General features: G+C 42.4%; 1 protein-coding gene across 2 annotated transcripts in view; it reads left to right on the top strand.

Annotated features, from left to right (window-relative positions):
* Positions 1–3,415: 3,415 nt before the first annotated feature.
* TNPO1 (transportin 1) overlaps positions 3,416–24,314 on the top strand; it is a 56,729-nt gene continuing 35,830 nt past the window's right edge. For both annotated transcript variants that reach the window (XR_013233074.1, XM_077347433.1), the window contains exons 1-7: positions 3,416–3,649; positions 3,855–3,968; positions 8,141–8,216; positions 10,785–10,934; positions 15,739–15,845; positions 16,954–17,087; positions 20,133–20,214. Coding sequence is in view for 1 of the 2 variants with exons in the window: in XM_077347433.1 (XP_077203548.1) it covers positions 3,864–3,968; positions 8,141–8,216; positions 10,785–10,934; positions 15,739–15,845; positions 16,954–17,087; positions 20,133–20,214 (654 nt within the window). In the remaining variant the exon portion in view is untranslated. The remainder of the gene's footprint in view (positions 3,650–3,854; positions 3,969–8,140; positions 8,217–10,784; positions 10,935–15,738; positions 15,846–16,953; positions 17,088–20,132; positions 20,215–24,314) is intronic.

The raw sequence follows: 24,314 nt of genomic DNA, 5'->3' as shown, positions 1-24,314 counted from the left end.
AGAACAACTCTGCTCCATCCTCTATATGGCAGCCTTTTAAATACTTGAAGATGGCTATAAGATCCCCTCTCAGTCGTCGCCTCCCCATGCTAAACAGACCAAGCCCCCCCAACCTTCCCTCATACATCTTGGTCTCCAAAAACCCCTCACCATCTTTGTTGCCCTCCTCTGGACACCCTCCAGTTTGTTTACATTCCTCTTCAACTGTGGTGCCCAAAACTGAACACAGTACGCCAAGTGAGGCCGAACCAGAACTGAGTAAAGCGGTACCATCATCCCGTGATCTGGACACGATACTCCGTTTGATACAGCCCCAAATCCCATTCGCCTTTTTAGCCACTGAGTCACACTGCTGACGCATGTTCAATGTATGGTCTACTAAGACTGCTAGATGGTTCTCGCACATACCAGTGATAAAGACAAGTCTCCCCCATCCTATATTGTTGTATATGGTTTTTCCTATCTAAATGCAGAATTTTACATTTGTCCCTATTGAAATTCATTTTATTCAGTTTAGACCAGTTCTCAAGCCTATCATGATCATCCTGAATTCTGATTCTGTCTTCTGTTGTGTTTGCTACCCCTCCCAGTTTAGTATCATCTCCAAATTTAATAAGTATCCCCTCTAATCCCTCACCCAAATAATTTATAAATATGTTGAACAACACAGGCCCCAGGATAGATCCCAGGGGCACTCCACTTGTTACTCTTCTCCAAGTAGACGCTGAACCATTAACAAGAACCCTTTGGGTACGACCAGTCAACCAGTTATTGATCCACCTGACAGAATTAGGATACATACCGCATTTTACCAGCTTGTCAACAAGAATATCATGTGGAACCTTCTCAAAAGCTTTACTGAAATCCAGATAAACTATGTCTACAGCATTCCCCTGATCCAGCAGGGTAGTCACTTTCTCACATTCTGACATAGCATGGTTTTGCATAGTGACAAAATGGCTGACTCAGGAGGTGGAGCCAGCCATAGAATGGCTGTCTTTATCTTACTTTCAGTCACCCAGTGAAGATACTTGTGCTGTTGTAGCACCTGCTGCCAAAGCAACATTTTTTAAAAACTCTGCCCAGTCAGTCTGCCCTTTCTGCAGGGCAGAAGCCCCATCTGGTGTCAGGCAAGGTTTCATAGCACCCATATTGGAGACCCTGGCCTATAGTAATTTGCTAGTTTGTGTAAAACTGCCCTAAGATGTGATAGTGAGGGGTGATATATAAATTAAATACATAAAGTGGCAGAGTTTCTTTACTTTGAGATGCTTTCTGTATTATCCAGACTTAAGTTCTTCTGATGTGCTTCGGAATACTTTACAAGTGTAGTTCCATCTGCACATCAACATATATTAATGAATAAACATGTTGAATTTGCTCACAAGATTAAGTTGGCGGTTTTATTAATAAATATTAAAAGGTGGAATGGAGTGATTGTTATTTTTATATGTAATAGCATCCAGAACTCTCTTGGCTGCTGTAGCAGGATCTGAACATTGTTTATAAGCTTTTGAAAACTGTGGGGAATGTGGTCAGCAAGCATAACCTAGGAATTGCAACCTCAAGGTGGGACCTGGGGATCCCCTGGAATTACAGATCTCCAGTCAGCTTGGTATAGAGCAGGGATAGTCAAACTGCGGCCCTCCAGATGTCCATGGACTACAATTCCCAGGAGCTCCCTGCCAGCGAATGCTGGCAGGGGGCTCCTGGGAATTGTAGTCCATGGACATCTGGAGGGCCGCAGTTTGACTACCCCTGAGAGGTTAGGAATGCCAACATCTAATCTGGCAATCTGGGTTTGATTCCCCACTCCCCCACATGCAGCCAGCTGGGTGACCTTGGGCTCGCCATAGCACTAATAAAGCTGTTCTAACTGAGCAGGGCTCTCTCGGCCTCACCTCTGTCACAGGGTGTCTGTTGTGGGGAGAGGAAAGGGAAGCGATTGTAAGCTGCCTTGAGACTCCTTCTGGTAAATAAGCGTGGCATATAAGGACCAACTCTTTCTCTTCTACAGAGATCAGTTCCCCCACAGAAAATGAATTCTTGGAAGGACAGTCTCTATGGCATTGTACTCTACTGAGATCCCTTTGCCTCCCTGTCTCCATCCTCAAATCTCCAGTTTTCCTGCCTAGATCTGGCAACCATACTTCCCATCCCCTGCCAGCAACCAGGAGGGACCTGGCAAGCATAGCAGAGCCAGACACTGAGCAATATATGGAAATATTTTGTTGTCACACAAACTTTTGTAAAAAGAGCAAAATCCTAATTGCTTCTTACAGGATCTGTGATTTTATGTGGTTCACATTAAATGGCATTGTAACACTGTTTTCGCTGAAGCATTTTTTAAAACCTTGTTTTTCCATTTGGTTCACTTTGTTACAATCAGATGGTTTTGAAAGTTCTGCTGCCTACAATTTAAACCAATTTATTCTTCCGGAACACATTATTCCGTTTGGTTATTGTCTGTCTGTAGTGCTGATGTAATGACGGATATTCAAGTTCAGAGTGTTGCACAACATCACCTTAGAGTAAGTTGATCTGTTGCTGCAGTGGCTCACTAGAATGTTTTAAAGGGTAAAACATGTGCTGCTGTCATATCTCTGGTTTCCTGATGTGGACTATATGAGAAAAGCTTTAACATTAAAACATCCCTGGAGACTTATGTACAGGATAGTTGGTGCTGAGGAGGGAGGGATTGGTGCACCAAGGAATCTGTATCTTCCCACCAAGATCCTGAGCATGGAAAAGTGTGCAGCTATTAGAATTGTGCAATACCCATGGATGGATTATGATGCAGGAGATGAAATGCTTGCCCTAATCTTAAATGAAAGCCCTCTCTACTTCAGAGGCCTTTTTGTGGTGGAGATTTATCATATTCTTTCATTTAAAATATTTTATTTTTGCTGAACATCTTTCAAAGTAAATGTGACTAATTTTGTTGTGGGCCTTTACCCTGTGGTCATTTACTCTCGCTTCCATCTGCAATCATCTGACAGAGTAAATGTAGAAATATCCCCTCCAAATACATATAAGTGTCTGCAATTTAATGTGAGCAGCTGCTGGGCTGAAATGCTCACCAAGAAGGTTATTAGGATTAGGTCCCAATAGCAACAAGTGTTACTGTGTGTGCAGTCTCTTGGGGCTTCGAATGCATAGGATCACACCACTGGTGGACTAGCTCACCTTTTTTAGGTGTCAGAGTATCCCCCCTACACACACACACCCACGGTTTAATAGCCCCCATGGTTGGGACAAAGTGGTGGCAGTGCCGTTTTTCTCTTGCACAAAGAGGAAAGCGGGTTCTCATATTTGGGGTGCAGGGAAGAAACTTCGCCCTACCCGAACAAGGGACCACTCGGCGAACTGTGATGGGGAAGAGGCCACAGGCACTTGGCTGTTTGGAGCGAGGCGCGTCGCGTGGGGCTACTTCGCCAGACGGTCCCTTGAGGAGCCGGAGTGTCGAAGAGACTCTCCTCTCCGGGTTTGCTGCTTGTCCGTCCGCCGAGGCTGCGAGGCGCTAGGACCCGGGGGGACGCGGGGCGGCCGGGTTCTCCGAACCAGATTGCAAATTCGCCTCGGTGACTCAGTCGGCTCCGCGCAGCGCGTAGTAGGCGGTAGCCGGGGCTGAGACTAGGAGCAGCAGCAGGTCTGCGTGTGGCGCGGCTGGGCCGGTGGGGCCCGGGGGCAACCCGGAGGGGGGGGGGAGGCCGGCCGGCGGGGCGCGTGTGGGGAGGAAGTGGGCCGAGGCAGACGGGCGGGCGGGCGGCGCGCTGCCCTCCCAGCTGAGGCCTAGTGCTGCTGCCGCCGCTGCCGCGTCTACTAACGGAGGCGGCCGCCTGTTGTCTTTGCAGAGCGCCAAGATGGAGTACGAGTGGAAACCCGACGAGCAGGGGCTCCAGCAGATCCTGCAGCTGCTCAAGGAGTCTCAGTCCCCGGACACCACCACGCAGAGAGCCGTGCAACAAGTATCCTCCGGCGGGGAGAAGAGGGACAGAGGGAGGCGGCGGAGGCGGGCGGGCGGGAGGGCGGCCGCGGAGAGGCCCAGCGGCCTCGCTGACCCGGAGCCCCAGCGGTGTGCTCGCACAGGCCCCGCACGCGCACACACACACGCCCCGGGTCGCGCGCAGCCTGAGGCGGCAGCGAAGGATGCCGCTGGGCGAGGCGGGCTCGGCGTCTGTCTGGGAGTAGTGGCGCGGCCGCGGGCCGCCTCCCTAGGGTGGCCGGGGGCGGTGTAGGCCCGGCCCGGCCTCCTCCCGGCGGTGGCGCGGGCTTTGAACCGCGGAGGGAGCCCGGGGGCGGTAGCGCCCCTCCCCCAGACGCCCGAGCCGTCCCCGCACCTGTTGCGCGCCTGGAGCCAAGCTCTGGGTCCCCCCCCCCTTATTTTTTGAAGGCTTGGCAGCTCCGGTATCGGCCACTTTCCCAGGTTCTCTCTGCCGCCCTCTCTCTCTCTCCCCCCATCGCTGGGCCTGTGCCAGCGCCCAGTCTGAAAGAGCCGCGGGGCTCCACCTTCCTCTCGTGGATCCCTGCTGGCCGGAATCAAACGCCATCGTCTCCCCCGCCCCGAAAGAACACCCCCCCCCCCGCGAGGCGTTTTTGTGGAAATCTGACGGGCCGCCTTCAGTAGACATGTGCAGAGGCAGGAGCCGGCGGCTGAGGGTAGTTGTGCGGCCGTTCTTGGTGCAATTAGTCGCTGGGTTACGATTTTACAGATGAAGCAACAGATAATCAAGTGCTGTGTTTTGTGGTTGTTGGTGGACGAATAAGGGGGTGGGGAGAGACAGGAGTGAATTTTCTGTTTTTAGTTTGTCTGTTTGATGCATTGTGAAGTACTCCTATTGTCTTATGGGGTCTCCTTGAAAGCTACTGGGAAAAATGGCTCCTGGATACATGTGTTGTAATGCTCCCAGGTTCTCAGAGCTGCCTTAAAAAGTGCTTTCTCTATTTAGTTTTTTTCAGGTTTATATACTTGCATTGATGATATTACAATGAACATGTGTTTGTGGCTGTGAAATTCAAAAAATAGGATCCAACATAATCTGTTCTTTGTCTCCCTCCCAATCTGGAATGTGGGTCTGTGAACCAGAAGCACGAATAAAAAGCTCTCCCCAGATACAGTGCCAGTACTGCCTAAGGTTTTTAGCTGTTTGAATGGTTACCTGTAGGTTAGGCAATAGATACTTCAAAAAGAAGCAGCATAGCTTTTAGTATGGAAAAAGGATGGTAGTCTTTTGGTATGGCTAATGCAGATTACTTCTTAGAATCTCCAGTAAACTCAAGATAGAAGTTGGGAAGTAAGGCCTAAACTGGCTGTAAAATGGAGTGGCAAATGCTATGGAAAAGGGGTACCAAAATATTTAATTTAAAAGGTGGATGGCTTGGCTGAGACATGCTGGAGTTACATATATTTGTCCTTGTTTACTCCCTAGGCCTTGGGGGGCTTCGAATGCATAGGATTCTAAGTCTTCATAAGTGTAGAAATATTTGCCAGGTGCAATAAAGGTAGGAGGCTGCTTGTCAGTTGAGAACCAACACCTGATGGGGCACAGGGCTCTGTTGGGCTGACTGAATAGGATATAGTTAAATTAGCACTCTTATACTGACCAGGTCATGACATAAATACAAGGGATCAGTGAGGAGCTTGTTCCTTTCTTGGCAACTATCTGCTGTTCCCTATTGAGATTCTTATGCTTATTGAGAACATTAAGCTAATAGTAGAAATGTAGCAAACTTCTGGGTCTTGTGAGGTACCTGGGACCATAATTTACTATTTTGGTATTGTAAAAGATTCTGAGTTCTTTAAACAACAACAGAAAAGTAAACCTGAAATAATTATATGCTGATCTTGTTTTCTATCATTATTCTATTATTAACTTCGTGGATTATTTTCTCCTTTTTTAAAAATAATATTTTTTACTAAATAGAGTGGAGGAACAGTTTCTTTTTCCAAAATACTTGTAGATGGCTGAAATAATTCTCTATTTTTACTTTCCCTGCTCACTTTTTGTTCACTGAATGTAGAAAGGCCCTTGTTGGTCTGCTGGGTTCAGATGGGATGCACGTTTGGTCTTCAGGGCTTCCTACCTTTTGCTAAAACAGATCTGAGTAGGACACAAAAGCCTATCTAATCCCCCCCCCCCACACACACACACTTACTGGGCTTGTTACAGGCAAGTTATAGTAGCTTCCAAAGTGGGATTACATGAGTTAAAATTCAATATGAATTACATCCACAGGCACAAAAATGTATATTGTATTCTTTCATAACAAGTCAAAGGGAAGCTTCACATTTATTATAGCATCCATTGCTGAAGCAAATGCATTTTCTGTCTTCTTCCTGTCATTAGCATTTAGAACAGAGGTCCCCAACATTTTTGTGCTGGTGGATGTCTTTGAATTCTGGCACGGGGAGGTAGGTGCAATCACAAAATGGCTGTTACAGGAGGTAGAGCCAATTGCATGATGTCAGGAAGTGAGCTTAGGTATAATTCTTAACATTTCAGGTTAGATTTCTGTTTAACAGGATGCCCTTTAAAATAAACATATTGCTTAAAAATGTTTTCTTGCATATGCACATACCTTCAGTAAAGCAATCAAGATCTTTGTGTCAGAGCAGCAGCTGCTGCCCAAACCAGTATTTTTTAAAGATCTGTACAGCCTGTAAGATCTCCAGTGGCCAATCAGAAGCCATGCTGGGCAAAAGTCCCATCTGACCCTGCCCACTTTCTAAAAACACTAGGTAGGAGCCAGGAAAGATTTCAGTGATTGCCCCTGCTGTAGAGAGAGGTTCCTGTCTCTGATACATATTAGAAAGCATCCAGTAAGCATACTATAGGGGGAAATAAGTGGACGTGGTCGTATGACAGCTTGTTGCAGTGGCAAAGGCAAACTCAAGTGAGTCGTTCAATATTCTGTGCAAATGAGAATGGTAAAGCCCAGAAAAACAACCAGAGATTACTTTAAATGCAAGAAACTGGGAAGTACTCATGCAGCAACATTGTGCATTCTCTGTTCCTTGTGTCATGGGAACCTTAGAAAAATTACAAGAGCCGTTCCTAGACGTGTACATACTAATTTGTTTTAACTTATTAATTTATTTTATTTTACTTTTTTTGTTTACCAAGGCATTTTGCTTAAATCCTTTTACATCAGTCATTAAAAGTTTCCTGCTTCCTTTTTGATTTACTTTGTAATCTCAGAACGCAAGCCTATGAGACTTCACATAGAAGTAAATGTGCATAGGGTATAAATATATATCTAAATCCTATTTATCTATATTTTTATATAGATAGAGATTTATATGTGAATAGGATTTCAGCGTTATACATTGGTAAAATCCCACTTAGGTTAGATTCATCTTTCAAGATACTTGCAGTAATTTTTAAGTGCAGGAAAAATCTAGATTGAACCCTGAATAAAAAGATAAGTAACCTGCCTCATTGATTGGTTTCCATTTGCTTTGACTCTTAATACAAATGATAAAGATGACTGTTCCATGAATGTCCCCTTCCTGGATAGTGGAGAAGATGGGATTTGCATGTAAATCCAGTAGAGACCTACAGAGCAGTGGAGTATGAGAGACCCTTCAAAGCCAAAGACACGCAGAACTATGCATATCTCTCAGATGATGTGATGCTGTATTTCAGATCATGCCAATTATGACTGTTGCAGTGAAAATGCTACTGGCTATTAGCAGTTGGTTAATGAGTACATAATTCTGATTTCATGAATTTAGGCAGATTGTGAGTGGGTGGGCAGGAAGGGATGTGCCAGTGTTTGTCTCTTGTGGCCCTTCCTTGCATTTCCAGGGAATTGCTAATTGCCATTGTGGGATAGTAGGTGAATTTCCTCCAGGCCAGGCTGGATTCTGGAGATTTCCAGAATCCAGGGGGGGGATCATTTGGGTATGAAATTGGAGTCACTGTAGGTAGGCAGGTAGTTGTGAATTCCTTCATTGTGCAGGGGGCTAGACTAGATGATCCTGGATGTACCTTCCACCTCTGTGGTCCTAACAAGGTGTGTAAGTAGCTAGGCTTCAGATCTTTTAAATAATTGCATCTAGGTCTAACTGTATGCATGAGAACTTGTAGTTTTTCACAGCTGTACAATATGTTGTCCTTAACTGAATGTTCTACCTGAGAAACTGGAACAACTCAATCAGTATCCAGACTTCAACAACTACCTGATTTTTGTTCTTACAAAACTAAAATCTGAAGGTGAGTCACTCATTTTTATATATCAATTAAGTTAAATATGATGGGCACGTACTGTTCAAGGTTTCTAAGTTTTTTGTTGACAAAAATTTGATTGTAGACTATACCAATCCATTAGATTGGATTATATAAGTTGTGTTTTTCAATGGAGGTCTTCAAGACAGTTCTGTGCAAACCCAACATAATCTGTCTTCCAAGTCCAATTGCACAAAACTGGTTTATTACAGCAGTGGTCCCCAACCTTTTTATCACTGGGGACCGGTCAACGCTTGACAATTTTACTGAGGCCCGGGGGGGGGGGGTAGTCTTTTGCTGAGGGACGTAGCTGCCTGAGCCCCTGCTCCACTAGCCTTCCCACTAGCACTACTGACTTCCCGCCGCCCGCTGGGGGGCGCTGCCAGCAGCAGATGTGCAGTGCCACGCCGAGGGGGAGCCCCAGCCATGGCGGCCACCGGAGAACACCAAAGGTGAGCTGGTGGCAGAGTGGCAGGGCAGCCCCCGAGGCAGCAGCCAGGAAGGAAGAGGAGGAGGAGCTGCGGTCCAGTTCCAATTGATCCATGGACCGGTCCCGGTCTCTGGACCGGGGGTTGGGGACACTGTATTAAAGGATGGCATATTCCAAGGCTCTCATGAAACTGGCAAATGCATGCATATTAGTGGTGAATTGGATGTTCTTAAAGAGGTAAACTTTGTTCCTAGAACATATCCCCATTTTTTAGTTAAACATGTCTGAACTGGAACCGATGGTAAACTTAGGCCTTCTTTCACAATGAAGCATAGGGCATAGATTGGAATCTGGTGGCTCCGCCAGCATCAATACAGTTTGTCATTCAGTTTTTGCTTTCTATGTGCAAATAAGTACTGGCAACAATTTTAATAATTTATGCCATTTCAGTCCCCTGGTTTACTATAATTTAACAGTTACATAGCCTGGTGTTGCACAGTGTGTCTTTAATAACGAAATCTTGCCTTTGATGCATGGATCCTTTCTTAGAATTTTTAAAGGTCACAGGTTTGATCAATAACCATGCACTTCCTGCTGAATTATACGAATCCCTGGATTCCAACTGTATGTGGCAATTAGATAATCAAAAGACAGCAATTTATGTGGTAGGATTTGTTTTCTATGCAGGGAGTATACCTGTGGTTTGTGTTTTGTGCTTGCCCTTTAATTTATATGCCAATAATAGTCCAAAGTAACTCCAGTTTAAGTCTATTGATTTCAGTATCTAGTTATTTAGATAATTTTTCTAATGGAAGTATTTTTTTATAGTGTGCATCATCAATTGAATACATTTTAGAGCAGGGTTTCAGAATGTAGTCTGGAAGTGATGCAATGAAAGTGACATTTATACAACTCTAAAAAAGAATATTGAAATTGGCTTGAATTGAAGATTAAATCTGTATAACACAGGCACTCATCTTGTCTTTTCAGTAAGGTATAAATTGCATTGTATTTGTGTTTTTATTAGTTCTCCTTGGTGAATACCTTCATGTAAAGATGTTTCTCTTGTGCATGTGTGAAGAGAGTGTGAAGAGAGTTTTCTAAGTTTTTTTTTTACAATGTTTATACTGCCTACACTAGAGATTCTCAAGCACTGGGCTACTAGCGCACTGCATGATGTGGGGGGGGGGATTTATTTTTTATTATATTTTAAATTTAAAAATTTAAGATTTCCCCCTTATGGGAAGGTGAGGGGTCCCAGCCATTCAAATATTTGCCAGTTGAGGCTTCTCTCACTTTGAGTCGACCTGTGTTGGTGGTGGCTGAAAAAGCGAAGTGAGTATTTTTGTTTTAACTTTGTGGGTGGCAGAGGGCCTGGCTTGGCTGAGCACCAGGGTGAGCTTCGGGGCATGGAGAAGAGCAGAGGGGTTTGTAATCCAGGTTTGATAAAACCTTAAATATCTTCCTTTCCCCTATTAGAAACAAATACTGCAGCTTAACACTTCAAGAAAATAAAATGGGTTTAGCACATTAAAAATTCCTGTCTGCCCTGAACAGTTCTAATTCGTATGGGCGGGGACCTTCTATTTTTATTCTAAGGCAGTCTTACATCTTTGTTTTGAAACCTTATTTTAATCTTTTGATTCATTGTAAGCTCTAAACATTGATACATGTGCAAAAATTTCTCCAGGCTCCAATACCCAGTGCAGATAATATGCCACTTATCTGTGCAACACAGCACTTGTGTTTGACAAATCTGTGAGGCATCGTTTTTAAGGCATTACTGTTAATATCATTACTTCTATTTAGCCGTAATGGACTCAATCAGAAATTGAATTTCTGGTGGTAGGCAATGCTAACGCAAGACTGTTAGTATGGCCTGTAAGAGGTGGTCCTTTCAAGGCATGAGAGTGATTAATTCATAGCACCGGGTGTAGACTGCAAGTTAATACCTTTTTCATGTGAGGGCTACCTGTCTTACCATGTTTAGTATTTTTAACGGGTAATTTTAACCACTGAATCAAATATGCCTATAACTCATTATTTTGGTGGTGTTCAGAGCTTCTGTAGATTAATGCTTGACAGTTTTAGTAAAATATTTGACATGTTTTATCTAACTATTGCAGATGAACCCACGCGGTCGCTGAGTGGCCTCATCTTGAAGAATAATGTTAAAGCTCATTTTCACAGCTTTCCAAATGGAGTTACTGACTTCATTAAGAGCGAGTGCTTAAACAATATTGGCGACTCCTCCCCATTAATCAGAGCCACGGTCGGTGAGTTGCTCACATTTAAAATAATTTATTTCATGGCAAGTTCAGAGAAGGGGACATGGCTCAATGGTAGGGCATCTGCTTTGCATGGAGAAGGCCCTTGGTTTAGTCTTTGGCAATTACATTTCAGGGAACAGGCAGTATATGAGGTCTGCCAGAGACCCTGGAAAGCTGTTGTAAGATGAGATGATATTGATCTTGGTAGACCAGTGGCTTCCAGTTTGGTGAAAGCCAGTTTGGTGTAGTGGTTAGGAGTGTGGACTTCTAATCTGGCATGTCAGGTTCGATTCTGCGCTCCCCCATATGCAACCAGCTGGGTGACCTTGGGTTCGCCACAGCACTGATAAAACTGTTCTGACCAAGCAGTGATATCAGGGCTCTCAGCCTCACCCACCCCACAGGGTGTCTGTTGTGGGGAGAGGAATGGGAAGGCAACTCTAAGGCGATTTGAGCCTCCTTCGGGTAGGGGAAAGTGGCATATAAGAACCAACTCTTCTTCTTCTTCCCTTGCTGTGAGCTAGTTTTATGAGTATCAACACTGCCCATGTTTATGGAATATAAAAGAATGCTTTGTTTTATGGAAGTTAAGTAAGAACTTGCAATACTATTTGTGATGTGTTTTAAATTGACATTTAAATTTGACTAAAAATTGACTAAAAATTGGAGTAGCATAAAAATAGTTTCAATAGTTATGTGGATTTTAATTGATTTTGTCAGTAGATATTGTATTTTTCTGATTGTGTTTGAATATGTGGTGTTGAGCTAAACAGTAGTTATTTATATGCTGTCTTTCTCTATAACTGGAACCCCAAATAACTTACATTGTTCTTTATTCCATTTTATCCACAATTATCCAAAACATTGCCAATGAACAGAAAATGATAACTTTTGGCAAGGCCTTATAATTAAAACATGGTCATAGCATTTAGGTATAGTGGTGTTAATGTAATGTTTCACAAAATTATGAACTATCAATTGTTCCCTTACTTCAAGGGATCCATTACTTAACATCTATTACATCCATTAATTTCAAGGTGCATAGTTGGCTAATTTCTGAAACAATTCAGTGGCTTTAATATGGCAGAATTCTCCTGAAGTTCATTACCCTACCTGTATTAAATAAATAACTCTGGTATACCTTAAATGTAATGCTCTTTGAAAAATCAAGTACATTTTGAATACAGAGAACAAATATTGATATTTGCTGTATTGCTTTGCTGTACAGGTGGAAAATTATACATTGTACAGCCATATTTTGCAAATGAAAGTGTTTTCTTTCATTAACCTATACAGTAAAACAATCAAAGCACAGTTATACAGTAAAACAATCAAAGCACAGTTATAAGCATCAGTGTTCTATAGATAGTTTAAGAAAAGCTATTCATACTAAAACGTTGATCCTGTTAATTACGTCTTGATCTTTAATCGGAAGCAAGCTCACTGGCTTCACTGAATTTTTTCCCAAGTAAATGTACAAAACTTCATAGCCCTGATTTTTTTCTTGAGCTGTATGGATGTGTAATGCAAAAATATATTCTTTATGGAACTATGAAGAGTAACGTAGAAGCCGGTTGTATTTGTTTTTTAAGTGTGAAAATAGGTAAAGGTATCCCCCTGTGCACAAGGTAAAGGTATTCCCTGTGCAAGCACTAGGTCATGTCTGACCCTTGGTGTGACGTCCTCTAGCGTTTTCATGGCAGACTCAATACGGAGTGGCTTGCCAGTGCCTTCCCCAGTCATTACCGTTTACCCCCCAGCAAGCTGGGTACTAATTTTACCGACCTCAGAAGTATGGAAGGCTGAGTCAACCTTGAGCCGGCTGCTGGGATTGAACTCCCAGCCTCATGGTCAGAGCTTCAGACTGCATGTCTGCTGCCTTACTACTCTGCACCACAAGTGGCTCTTTTGTATGTTACCATAAGCTCTGCTAAAATGTAAGGTTGTAAAATGAATTGGTTAGAATGTGATGGAAAAATATTGAAATAATTGCTGTAATTCTCTGTATAGAGTGCAGTTTGGAAAACCTATCAATGTGGGGGCAGGGGAAATCTGTGTTCTGTGTACCTTGTGTTGTGCTACCAGGAAATTCTGACACAAATGTAGACTTTGTTGGCTCCATCCTGGGTCATGGGCCGGCTGGAAACTATTTTCTCTTTGTCTCTTTTGCACTTCAGAGATACCGCAATGTAATCTGACACAAATGTACAGTTAACAGTGACTGAAATATGTAGCGCAAGAGGTGGACATTTGCCCAAGCCCTCTCCTCTTTTTGCATTATTGCAACTTCAGCCCCTTCTCTGCCAGTCAAAGCAAGCTGCCCTCCTACACCAAGAGCAGTAATATCAGGGCTCTCCCAGCCTCACCCCACCTCATTGGGTGTTTGTTGTGAGGAGAGGAAAGGGAAGGCAACTGTAAGCCGTTTTGAGACTCCTTCAGGTAGAGAAAAGCGGCATAGAAGAACCAACTCTTCTTCTTCTGTCTTGACCTGGATATTACATTAAAAGTTTGGTTTGGATTGAAGATGCAAATTTTGGTTGCAAATTAAAATCAAAACACAAAACTTCCTTTTCTAACACATTCTGCTCTGCGTTAGTACTTGGCCATTAACACTTTTGTCATCTGCCTTACTGATTTCATCTTAGGCTTTTCTTATTTTCTTGCTCTGTGATACTTTATAATAATTCACTGATAAATGGAGTTAATTTAATAGATAAAGTAAATATCCTAACTGGATTGATGTTTGGAATGTTTACCTACTTCTATGTCATTATTTTTGATGGGAGCAATTACATTGCTACAATGTTTTTCTATAGTATGGCCATCTCCAGAAATGCAGCTACTGCATTATAAAACTTAGCTATGCCTTCTCTTCTCTGTATGTTTATAAATGTGTGTTATGTGTAGCTGAAGAACTGTTAACTGATTTTTATAAAAACTGAAATCGATAAAATTCATAAAAAAGAAAAAAAATCCAGTTGATTTGAGATATCAAACATATTGCAAACTCTTGTCAAAAATATAGATTCCATACTATTGACCTTGCATTTAAATGATGTCTTTGTGTGATTACTAGGGGCCAAACCCGTTGCATTCAGGAATACAGTGTGTGCTAGATTAGGGGGGTGGCGTTAAAGAACTCTGCAGATAGCCCCCCCCCCCCCAGGACCTGGAAAGGCTGCAGGCAGCTGTTATGGAACTCACATGGCAGGGATCTGCAGCCTTCGAGCTTCAGATGGAAGTGGAAGGAGGAAGTGGTCAGGGTGGGGGACGGAAGGTGATTGGCTGGCTGCTGGACGGACAGGCAAGCAGGTTGGAGAAGGAGGCACTTGGGCCAGGACAGCCACCCTGAGTGGGTGTTAAATGCACTTAAGCCATGAGACACGCTGCTCCTCCATGGCCTTACCATAAATTTTAAATTGAACAGATAATCTGAATTATATTAATTGGAGGAAAGGGAACTATCCTTGCATTTAGTTAGAAGACAGCATCATGTCAATAATGTACCAGAAACCCTTGTTGAATAAACTGGAAACTGCCAATGTATTGTATTGAATAGTGATATAAAAGAGATCATTAGCAACAAAACAATGGAGAATATAGAAATTATTAAATACAGTTTTCTTCAGCATATTATAGCAAACATTGCATATTACTCTTCTGTTCTTTGCGTGTTTTCCCTAAGGCCTGATAATTTTGGTCATGCACAGCTTATTTTATAGGTACATTAACATGAATTATATAGGCACAGTTACAGGGATTGAAACCATACAACACATAATTATCCTGATCAGGATTGTAAAAACACAGTGTCTTGGTGGTGAGGCTGAACGTATTAAACTGCATTATCTTGAATTAGAGCATTGGTCTATCAAGAATGCTTAGACATGCAGTGGTTCTCCAGGATCTCATGGTGAGGTCTTTCACATTGCCTACTACTGGCTTCTATTCACTGGAGATTGCAGGGGTCAAACCTGGGACCTTCACCAAGGTTACAGTGTGTTCATCATTTACGTGTTCATCGTTTGTGTTTTCTGGGGAATTTAGTCAATTTTTCCAGTTCACATTAACCTATTAGAACACACACATTTGCATAAATATCCTTTTAACAAGCATTTAAAATGTCTTCAGTCTTAAATGGTTGGCTTGTTTCTCTTCTTTTGGAGGCAATTGAGAGATCTGTTATTCAGAGAACTTGGTTGTTAATTGTTCCAAAAAGGAATAGCTTGGTAATTATCCTGGAGGGAATAGTCAGTTCCAGAGTATGAACATAAGAAATGCTTTTTTGCATCAGTGCTGGAGAACAAATCCAAAGGTCAGTTTAGTGTGGACCACTTTTTAAAATGTATTTCCTTCTTTTAGTATTAAAAAGGGTAATCCTCTCACCTTGTGCAATGTTGTGATTTGGCTTGCACTTGACTGCTAGACATGAGCAATCATGATCCCCCAGGGATTTTTAATTGCTGTTGTAATGGCTGCTGGAATCCAGGATAGATTTGTCAATAGCACTGCCAGGTAACTTGAAAATGGAAGAGCTACATGTATAGCAATTGGTACTATCTACAGTACTGCAAAGTAGATGATGCTTAGCCCGGTTCAGGATGAAACAAGCTGTGGTGCTAGTATTGAAAATGGAGCAGCTATCTTGGCCAGTGTTAAGCAAGATTAACTGAGTGTTCTCACTTAAAGGCTTGATCTAGCATAACAAATAAAAGATACACATAAACAATGTTTTTTTCCAGCTTGCTACTGATAAAACTTTCTTATGCTTGTATTCCATTATAACCAAAAACTAATTTGTGGATCCTAGGTATCCTGATTACAACTATTGCCTCAAAAGGAGAATTGCAAAATTGGCCTGAACTTTTACCAAAGCTTTGTAGCCTGCTGGATTCTGAGGACTACAATACCTGTGAGGTAAGGTTTATTATCCATCTAGAACTTTCTCTGCATTTGATAGGTTTAAATTGTACTAAAACTGTTGGCCTATTTTTACTAGGAGGGATCTGATATTTTCTGAAAAGTGGAATGTTCTTGATTGTAAGAATGAGCCAGATGTTAGTTTGTTGATTGTAAGAGTCCTGTGAAACAAGGGGGAAATATTGGAAACATTTGAGTAAGATGACACCCTGGAATCCAAATACCATTTTCCTGAATATCAAGTATTTCTATGCAGTTTCTCATGCCATTGTAGTCCCACATTTATTCTTGTAATCTATTCTAACATCCAAGTATAAGAGCATAGAATTTGTAAATGCAAATTTATTAGTTCTCCTTTAGTGATGTAACATTTCTAGGGGATCTTGGGCAAATTTAAGCAGGATGTTTGGATAGTGCTTGATATTTAACATCTAATTAAGCAGGCATTGCATAATCATCTAACAGTGAATGTTAAAAGAGAAGTACATAATTCATTTAGTATTCACTAGCACAATTTAAAAGGAGGTTTTCGTTGGAGTGGAGCAACTCTGGTAATTGCAATGTTTAAATAGTCTCTTCAGCTTGACAGCAAGTATGTAATAAAACAGCAAATGTTATGTAGTTTTAAGATTAGAATAAATAACACTGAAGATATTAATTGGTCTCTGATTTTAAAAGTGCATACATGACACTTAAAAAAAGTTGTGCCTTTTTTCTCTACAGCAGATGGCTGCAGAAGTAGAAGCATTGTGGCAAATGCTTTTGTAGTGTAGCATTTCTCTTCACAAGTAGTGGTGGAGATACCTTGAATTGGATAACTTCCTAGTGGCAGACAGGTATCATAACTTCAAAGGCTGTGTCTGCTACTAGGAGCAGTTCCTGTTGACAGACTGCCCTACTTCTACTGGTTACAAAAAGCCCTTCTCTCTCAGCAAGATCAGCTCAATAAATCATTGTGTTGTGGTCTGTGGAATATTATCCCCTGTTTTCAGCATTTAAACTGCAGTGAGGTACTGAAGTTGCCCTTAGAAGGGTAAGGATTTGCAGAATAGCAATATCTCTCCTATATTTCTATAAAATACTGAAATGTGGATTTACCTTACAGGGTGCATTTGGAGCACTTCAGAAGATTTGTGAAGATTCTGCAGAAATCTTAGATAGTGATATATTAGAGCGACCTCTCAATATCATGATTCCTAAATTTTTACAGTTCTTCAAGCACAGCAGCCCCAAAATAAGGTAACTGAGAATGAAAGTTTTTCTTCCCCGCCTCCCCAAATATAGATTGGTTAGCAAAAAAATTATGGAGAAACATTTTAAATGTTGACCCGAGTGCTACTGCCAGCTAACCGCTTTTCAGGGTCTTTGCTGAATGATACTGTCTTGTTTCCAGGACCTTCCTATATGATCCTTTTTTGTTGTTGTTTTTTATCTTCTAGAAATATGTGATAGGCTGCAGATAATAGTTGAGGGTAGGAAGACTGGCTAGTAACTTTTTAGACTTATTTGCAAGAGTAGTTGTCTTTTCAGGTTACCCTCAGCTGATTAATAGATAACCTCTTGGATGGTGTTTTGGCCTTCTTGATTTTAGTGCCCCATAATGACCCATTATGCACGGGGGTTTTAGCGCACATTCGGGGTGGAATGTCGGCAACTAAAATCACTGATAACGCATGGTGCCGGCTGCAACCGGCTGCAGCTTCGGTGCATGCGGCCGAAAAAGCCGCATTAGCGAAACGCGGAAGAAAGCGCAGCTTCCGGGTGACCAGGGCGCAACCAGAAGCGGCGCCCGGATCGCCGCGTGCATAATCGGTTACTCTGGGTTTTGCCGCCGTCGCGCCCCGCCCCGTGCATAACCGGTGTGCGTCACATCTTCCCCCTCCGCGTTTTCCATGTGACCCGAAATCGCCGTTTCGGCGGCCGTGCATAATGGGCCAATGAGAGCTCCTGTGTGGTGATAGTGCAGTGGTCTTCAGACCATAGTTTCTGAGTTCCTATATACCTTCACATTTGTTGCTGTTTTATGGGAAGTCCATGCTTGCTTGTGCACATGTATAGGGTACCTCTTCTCCTGTTTCTCTTTGCATGGGCATTCAAAGGAGCATAACGATGATGGGGCAAAGCCACTCAACAAAGAGAGATGGTTTCTCCATCTGGCTTACTCATCAGTAATACATCTATTGGTGCTTGTCTTGTATTTCCAGATCTCTTAGTCTCACAGTCTTGGTCTTGACCCCATTTATTAAAGTGTCATGGTTAGCAGGTCATGTCTGGAAATGTTCAAGACCATTGGTGTAGAGGTCAGTTCATTAATAGCTTTGATCTTGTCATTGTATTTCAGCCGAATTTGAGGGCTGGGGAGAAGACCCTTGTCACTTCTCCCTCATATAAAAAATGGTTTAACATTCAGCCAATTCTTATGACTTGGAAGAAATTGCTCTAATATCCATGACTTCAAAATTGAAGCTTCCACTCTTAAGCACAATTTAACTAGTAGGGGTTATGCAATTCACATATTCCAGTCTGCTTATCAAAAAGGCTTGGTGTCAGATAGGAAGAAATTACTCATGAACACGGAGAAAACTGCTTATTGAATTATATGCAGTCTTTCCTATAAATATAACTATGGTCTAAAAAAGACTCTGAAAAAAATAGGTATTTGCTAGAGAATATTCCTTTATGGGATAAAAATCCCCTATGGTTACTTTTAGGAGAAACAAGAATCTGAGTAAACGTCTAGTTCATAATAACATGTTAATTCTACCTGTTACTAGTCCTCCTCAAGGACATTTTGCCTGTAGAAATAGTATTTATTTTTAGGTAACATATATAAAAGAGCCTAATGCTGGGAGGGATTGAGGGCAAAAGAAGAAGGAGACGACAGATAATGAAGTGGCTGGATGGAGTCACTGAAGCAGTCGGTGCAAACTTAAATGGACTCCGGGGAATGGTAGAGGATAGGAAGGCCTGGAGGATCATTGTCCAGGGGATTGCAATGGGTCGGACACGACTTCGCACCTAACAACAACAAATATAAAATACTTTATCTGCCCTTTAGATAAGAAAAAACACACACCAAAGGATTTTACAACATGCAGCTCTACACAAGTTATATATGTAATCCACTGCCGCTGTAAAAGAAACTTTATGTTGGCAAAACAACCAGAAACTTAAGAACACGCATAGCAGAACACGTGAGCAATTTAACATTGAAACGAACAAGTGTCCCATTGGCTAAACGCTTTAATGAAAACAATCATGGTCCCTCTGATTTTGTTTTGGGGGGCTGCACTATTGAAAAAAGAATGAGACTGGAGTGTTAGACTCTAGGCACTCACACCTAAATAGTAATATATGTTTTTAGAATTGCATCAGCCTATATTTTTTAAAAGGCAGAAATTACCTCATATAGTAAAGCTCTTTCAGTTTACTCTCTTTGAAGAACTACTGCAAGACAACAAACAGGTTGGTAACAACACAAAGAAAGATTTCTTTAATTTTGAGCTACAACCTGTTGGTTACTGAACAGCCTTATCTCTGTTCTTTACACTCAAAACAGAATAAGCTGTTAGTTGTGTATGTGACCTGGATTTTAGGACCCAGATTTTAATACATAGGGAGATTTAAGGAATTTAATATATTTTTACCCGATTCTGCACCATTGGCCTGGGCCCTGTTTTCTAATCTGCTGTGGCTTGTGTGGCTGAGGTTGCTTGGCAACTATATTGGATGGGGAAGTTGTATCTAAAGAACTTGCTTTAGCAGGACCACCTTACTGTAGGAGAAGGACTTTTGTTGCATTTTCTTTTCTCATCTCTGGTCTCTCCAGTAGTACAGAGAAAGGGCAGCCGTTTGGGATTGGTGCTGCCCCAGCCTTCTTGTTTTGATTTTTGTTTGTTGTTTTAGTTTAAGCCAACCCTAGTCAGTATTTGGATGAGAGTCACCAAGGAATGGTAGGGTTGTAATGCAAAGGCAAACAATGCCAAACCACCTGTGGAATTCTTGACTTGGAAACCGTGTGGGTATCATAAGTCATATGTGACTGAACAGCAAAAAAAGCTGCTTTGGGTGTGAGTATTAGTAGAAAGGTGAAGTACAGGTCGTCTGATGAATAATGCTCAAGAAGCTGTTCTCAACTCTCAGATACTTAATGTGAACTGTGCTTGGGAAAGAAAGTGTTTGAAATCATTTGGGCAAATTTGAAACTTTTAGATGTGGTAAATATATTCTCTGTGTTTTGACTTCCAGTGCATGATTCAGTTTTCCTTTAAAAATTCCTTGCAGGTCCCATGCAGTTGCTTGTGTCAACCAATTTATCATCAGTAAGACTCAAGCCCTTATGATGCACATTGATGCATTTATTGAGGTAGGTGACTCTCTTTTCAATGTTTAATGATTAATGTTTGTAAGGGTTTGTGGAATTAAATGTTTCTGATAAATGAGTATTTTTGTCCTTTTAAAGGCTGTGCGCTAAATTGGTTTGAAAGGCTTGCTATTTGTATGACAGCCGACCCCACCCACCTACCCCACGGGAGTAGAAGAATGGAAATGAGGGAGCTGTAGATTCAGAAAATATGAAATCATAGCTCAGCATAGTGCTTCATTTCACAGTGTTTTTTGAGGTCTGGCTCACATGCTGGATGGCACAATGGTAATCCCACTTCTCCTATCTTCAAAGAAACATCTTGATCCTTTCATTCAGGTTGGTAGTGCCCTTGTTGGCCACCTTCCCACTGCTTACTGAGGATCCATTATTGCTCAATTTGCCATTGTGTGGAATGAGTCCCAGCACAAAGATGGGCACAATTATGACTAAGGCAATATTATAGCAGAAAGGCTACCTGTCAGCCCTATTAGTGAACAGAAACATTGCACTAATTAAGGGTGAGAATACTGTTCATCTGCTGTCTAAACCAAAACAACCTTGATTATGGCAAGAATGTGGAATAGGACAAATTCTTCCTTACCATTTTTTGGAAGACTGCCTCACCCATCAGGACCTCAGGTGCTTTGTTAAATAGCTCATGGTATTTGCTGCTGTTGCTCGGCATGTGGCTCATGGCACTTGTAGATATTTACTCCCTGTGTGCAGTGTGACAATTGTGCAAGTTCAGGATGGATTTCTTTGATGAATGAGAGTGCCAGCGCCTCTAGCCTAGTGTAATGTGTGTTGATCCCAGACACTTTCAAAAGAGACTGCATGTTATCAGAACCAGATATAGAATTGTCCTTGAAGAAACTTCTTACCTTGTCTTTCAAAGCATTTCCTTTTATTGGTGCTGCAAAATGTTGGTATCAATAAGAAGCGAAATACTAATGTACTGTGCTAATGTAATGAAGGGTATGTACCCTACTGAAATAATAGTCTATAAAGCAGGCAGGGCAATGTATGTGCAAAAATCATTAAAATTATTGTCAGCTCCATTGTGGAGTTCCGCAGGGAAAATTCTCCCTGATACTTTTTACCATGTTTATGTGCCTTCCAACCCAGTTGGTCCTGAGACATGGGCTTGGGTATCTCTAGGATGTTGATGCCACCCTGCTGTATCTGTTAATGAGTGATCAGCCAAATACCCCACCCAAATTGTTGGCTGAGTGTCTGGAGGCTGTGAAGAAATGGCTTAAGCCAGTGGTCCCCAACCACTGGGCCGCAGCCTGAAGAAGGTTGTGGACCACTGGCTTAAGCAAAGCCACCTGAAGCTATCTGAAGATGGAGGTCCTCTGGCTGGAGGACGGGCCCAGAAGAGGAAGCACACATTCCCTGTCTTGACAGCGCGCAGCTGACAAATGCACATACCATCAGGAATATGGGAGTGACCTTTGACACCTCTGTTTTCAAGGAGGTACCACAAAGGTAGCTGAGCAGGCATTTTCCATCTACACTAGACAAAGCTACTAAAGCCCTATCTGGCTTCAAAACAACTAGCCATAATGATCCATGCTACAGTCACCTGCAGGCTAGATTTCTGTAACTTGCTGTACAAAGATCTTCCCTTGACCTTGATTCAGAAGTGTAGAATGCTGTTGCCCAGATCCTCATAGGGACCCTGTGGAGACCCATATACAACCTGCTGTCTGTCATCTGCCGTGGCTACCTGTTGAATTTCAGATCAACTTCAAGGTGTTGGCATTAATCTCTAAGGCCATACGCAGTCTGGGTTCTGTGTACCTGAGGGTACCTCTCTGAATGTATGATCGGCAACTTTTAATTTGCTTGTCGTCCCTGGCCCCAAAGAAGCTTGCTTGATGTCAACAAGAGCCAAGGCCTTTTTGCCCCTGGCTCTGTCCTGGTAGAATAAGCTGCCAGCAGAGATCAGGGGCCTTCCAGAAACGTCTGGTCAAAACAGCACTGTTCCACCGGGCATGCGTTTGAGGCCAATAGAGTATACAGAAATATCAACATGGTCCTCCTGTATATCATCATCATCATCATATATATTTGATGTAAGCTGGAACAGTTTTAACATAATTTTTATATATCTATGGTTTTGTTTCGGTGCTTATATGTATTGAATTTTCTGTTCGTTGTAAGCCACCCCAAGACTTCGTAAGAAAGGGACAGCCTATAAGTCCAATCAGCATCAATCAAATATTAAAATTTGAACTGATGCTCATAGAACTCCAGTAGTCATTAACAATGAACTTTAAAACTGAGCCAGCAATTCGGAAGATCCAGAAAACATCTAATGTAGGAACCTTTGTGCTGTCTCTATAACTCTATAACTCCAGCTAGAGAAGCTGACTGTATTCATCTAAAGAGTCTCCAGTTTCAAGTTCCAATTAATCCAGCGCCTAAATGTGTTGTTTTGGGTAGTTTATTGCTTTTACTCACCCTGAGCCAAATGGGAAGAGTGGGCTATAAAAATAGAGTAGTAGTTGTTGTTATTATTCATTTGTTGTTGTTATGTGCGAAGTCGTGTCCGACCCATCGCGACCCCATGGACAATGATCCTCCAGGCCTTCCTGTCCTCTACCATTCCCCGGAGTCCATTTAAGTTTGCACCTACTGCTTCAGTGACTCCATCCATCCACCTCATTCTCTGTCGTCCCCTTCTTCTTTTGCCCTCGATCTCTCCCAGCATTAGGCTCTTCTCCAGGGAGTCCTTCCTTCTCATGAGGTGGCCAAAATATTTGAGTTTCATCTTCAGGATCTGGCCTTCTAAAGAGCAGTCAGGGCTGATCTCCTCTAGGACTGACTGGTTTGTTCGCCTTGCAGTCCAAGGGACTCGCAAGAGTCTTCTCCAGCACCAGAGTTCAAAAGCCTCAATTCTTTGACGCTCGGCCTTCCTTATGGTCCAACTTTCGCAGCCATACATTGCAACTGGGAAGACCATAGCCTTGACTAAACGCACTTTTGTTGGCAGGGTGATGTCTCTGCTTTTTAGGATGCTGTCTAGATTTGCCATAGCTTTCCTCCCCAGGAGCAAGCGTCTTTTAATTTCTTTGCTGCAGTCCCCATCTGCAGTGATCTTGGAGCCCAGGAAAATAAAATCTGTCACTATCTCCATTTCTTCCCCTTCTATTTGCCAGGAATTGAGAGGGCCGGATGCCATGATCTTTGTTTTCTTGATGTTGAGTTTCAAGCCAACTTTGGCACTCTCCTCCTTCACCCGCATCAACAGGCTCTTTAGTTCCTCTTCACTTTCTGCCATTAGAGTGGTATCATCTGCATATCTGAGGTTGTTGATATTTCTCCCTGCAATCTTGATCCCAATTTGTGACTCCTCTAATCCCGCATTTCTCATGATGTGCTCTGCATACAAGTTAAATAGGCAAGGCGACAGTATACAGCCTTGCCGAACTCCTTTCTCAATTTTGAACCAGTCAGTGATTCCATGTTCAGTTCTCACTGTTGCTTCTTAACCTGCATATAAATTTCTCAAGAGACAAATAAGATGCTCTGGTATTCCCATCTCTTTAAGAACTTGCCACAATTTGTTGTGCTCCACACAATCAAAGGCTTTAGCATAGTCAATGAAGCAGAAGTAGACGTTCTTCTGGTACTCCCTAGCTTTCTCCGTGATCCAGCGTATGTTGGCAATTTGATCTCTAGTTCCTCTGCCTCTTCGAAATCCTGCCTGTACTTCTGGAAGTTCTCGATCCACATATTGCTGGATCCTAGCTTGTAGGATTTTGAGCATAACTTTGCTAGCATGAGAAATTAGTGTGATGGTGCGGTAGTTTGAACATTCTTTGGCATTGCCCTTCTTTGGGATTGGAATGTAAACTGACCTTTTCCAATCCTGTGGCCATTGTTGAGTTTTCCAAATTTGCTGGCATATTGAGTGTAGCACTTTTACTGCATCGTCCTTTAAGATTTTGAATAGTTCAACTGGAATGCTGTCACTACCACTAGCTTTATTGTTGCTCAGACTTCCTAAGGCCCATTTGACTTCACATTCCAGGATGTCTGGCTCCAGGTCAGTAACTACCCCATTGTGGTCATCAGGGATGTTAAGCTCGCTC

Source organism: Paroedura picta, chromosome 7, assembly GCF_049243985.1.
Source record: "Paroedura picta isolate Pp20150507F chromosome 7, Ppicta_v3.0, whole genome shotgun sequence".
In the NCBI taxonomy this organism is placed as follows: Eukaryota; Metazoa; Chordata; class Lepidosauria; order Squamata; family Gekkonidae; genus Paroedura; species Paroedura picta.
Note: the sequence above shows the minus strand (reverse complement) of the source record. Positions and strands in the feature narration are given on the sequence as shown.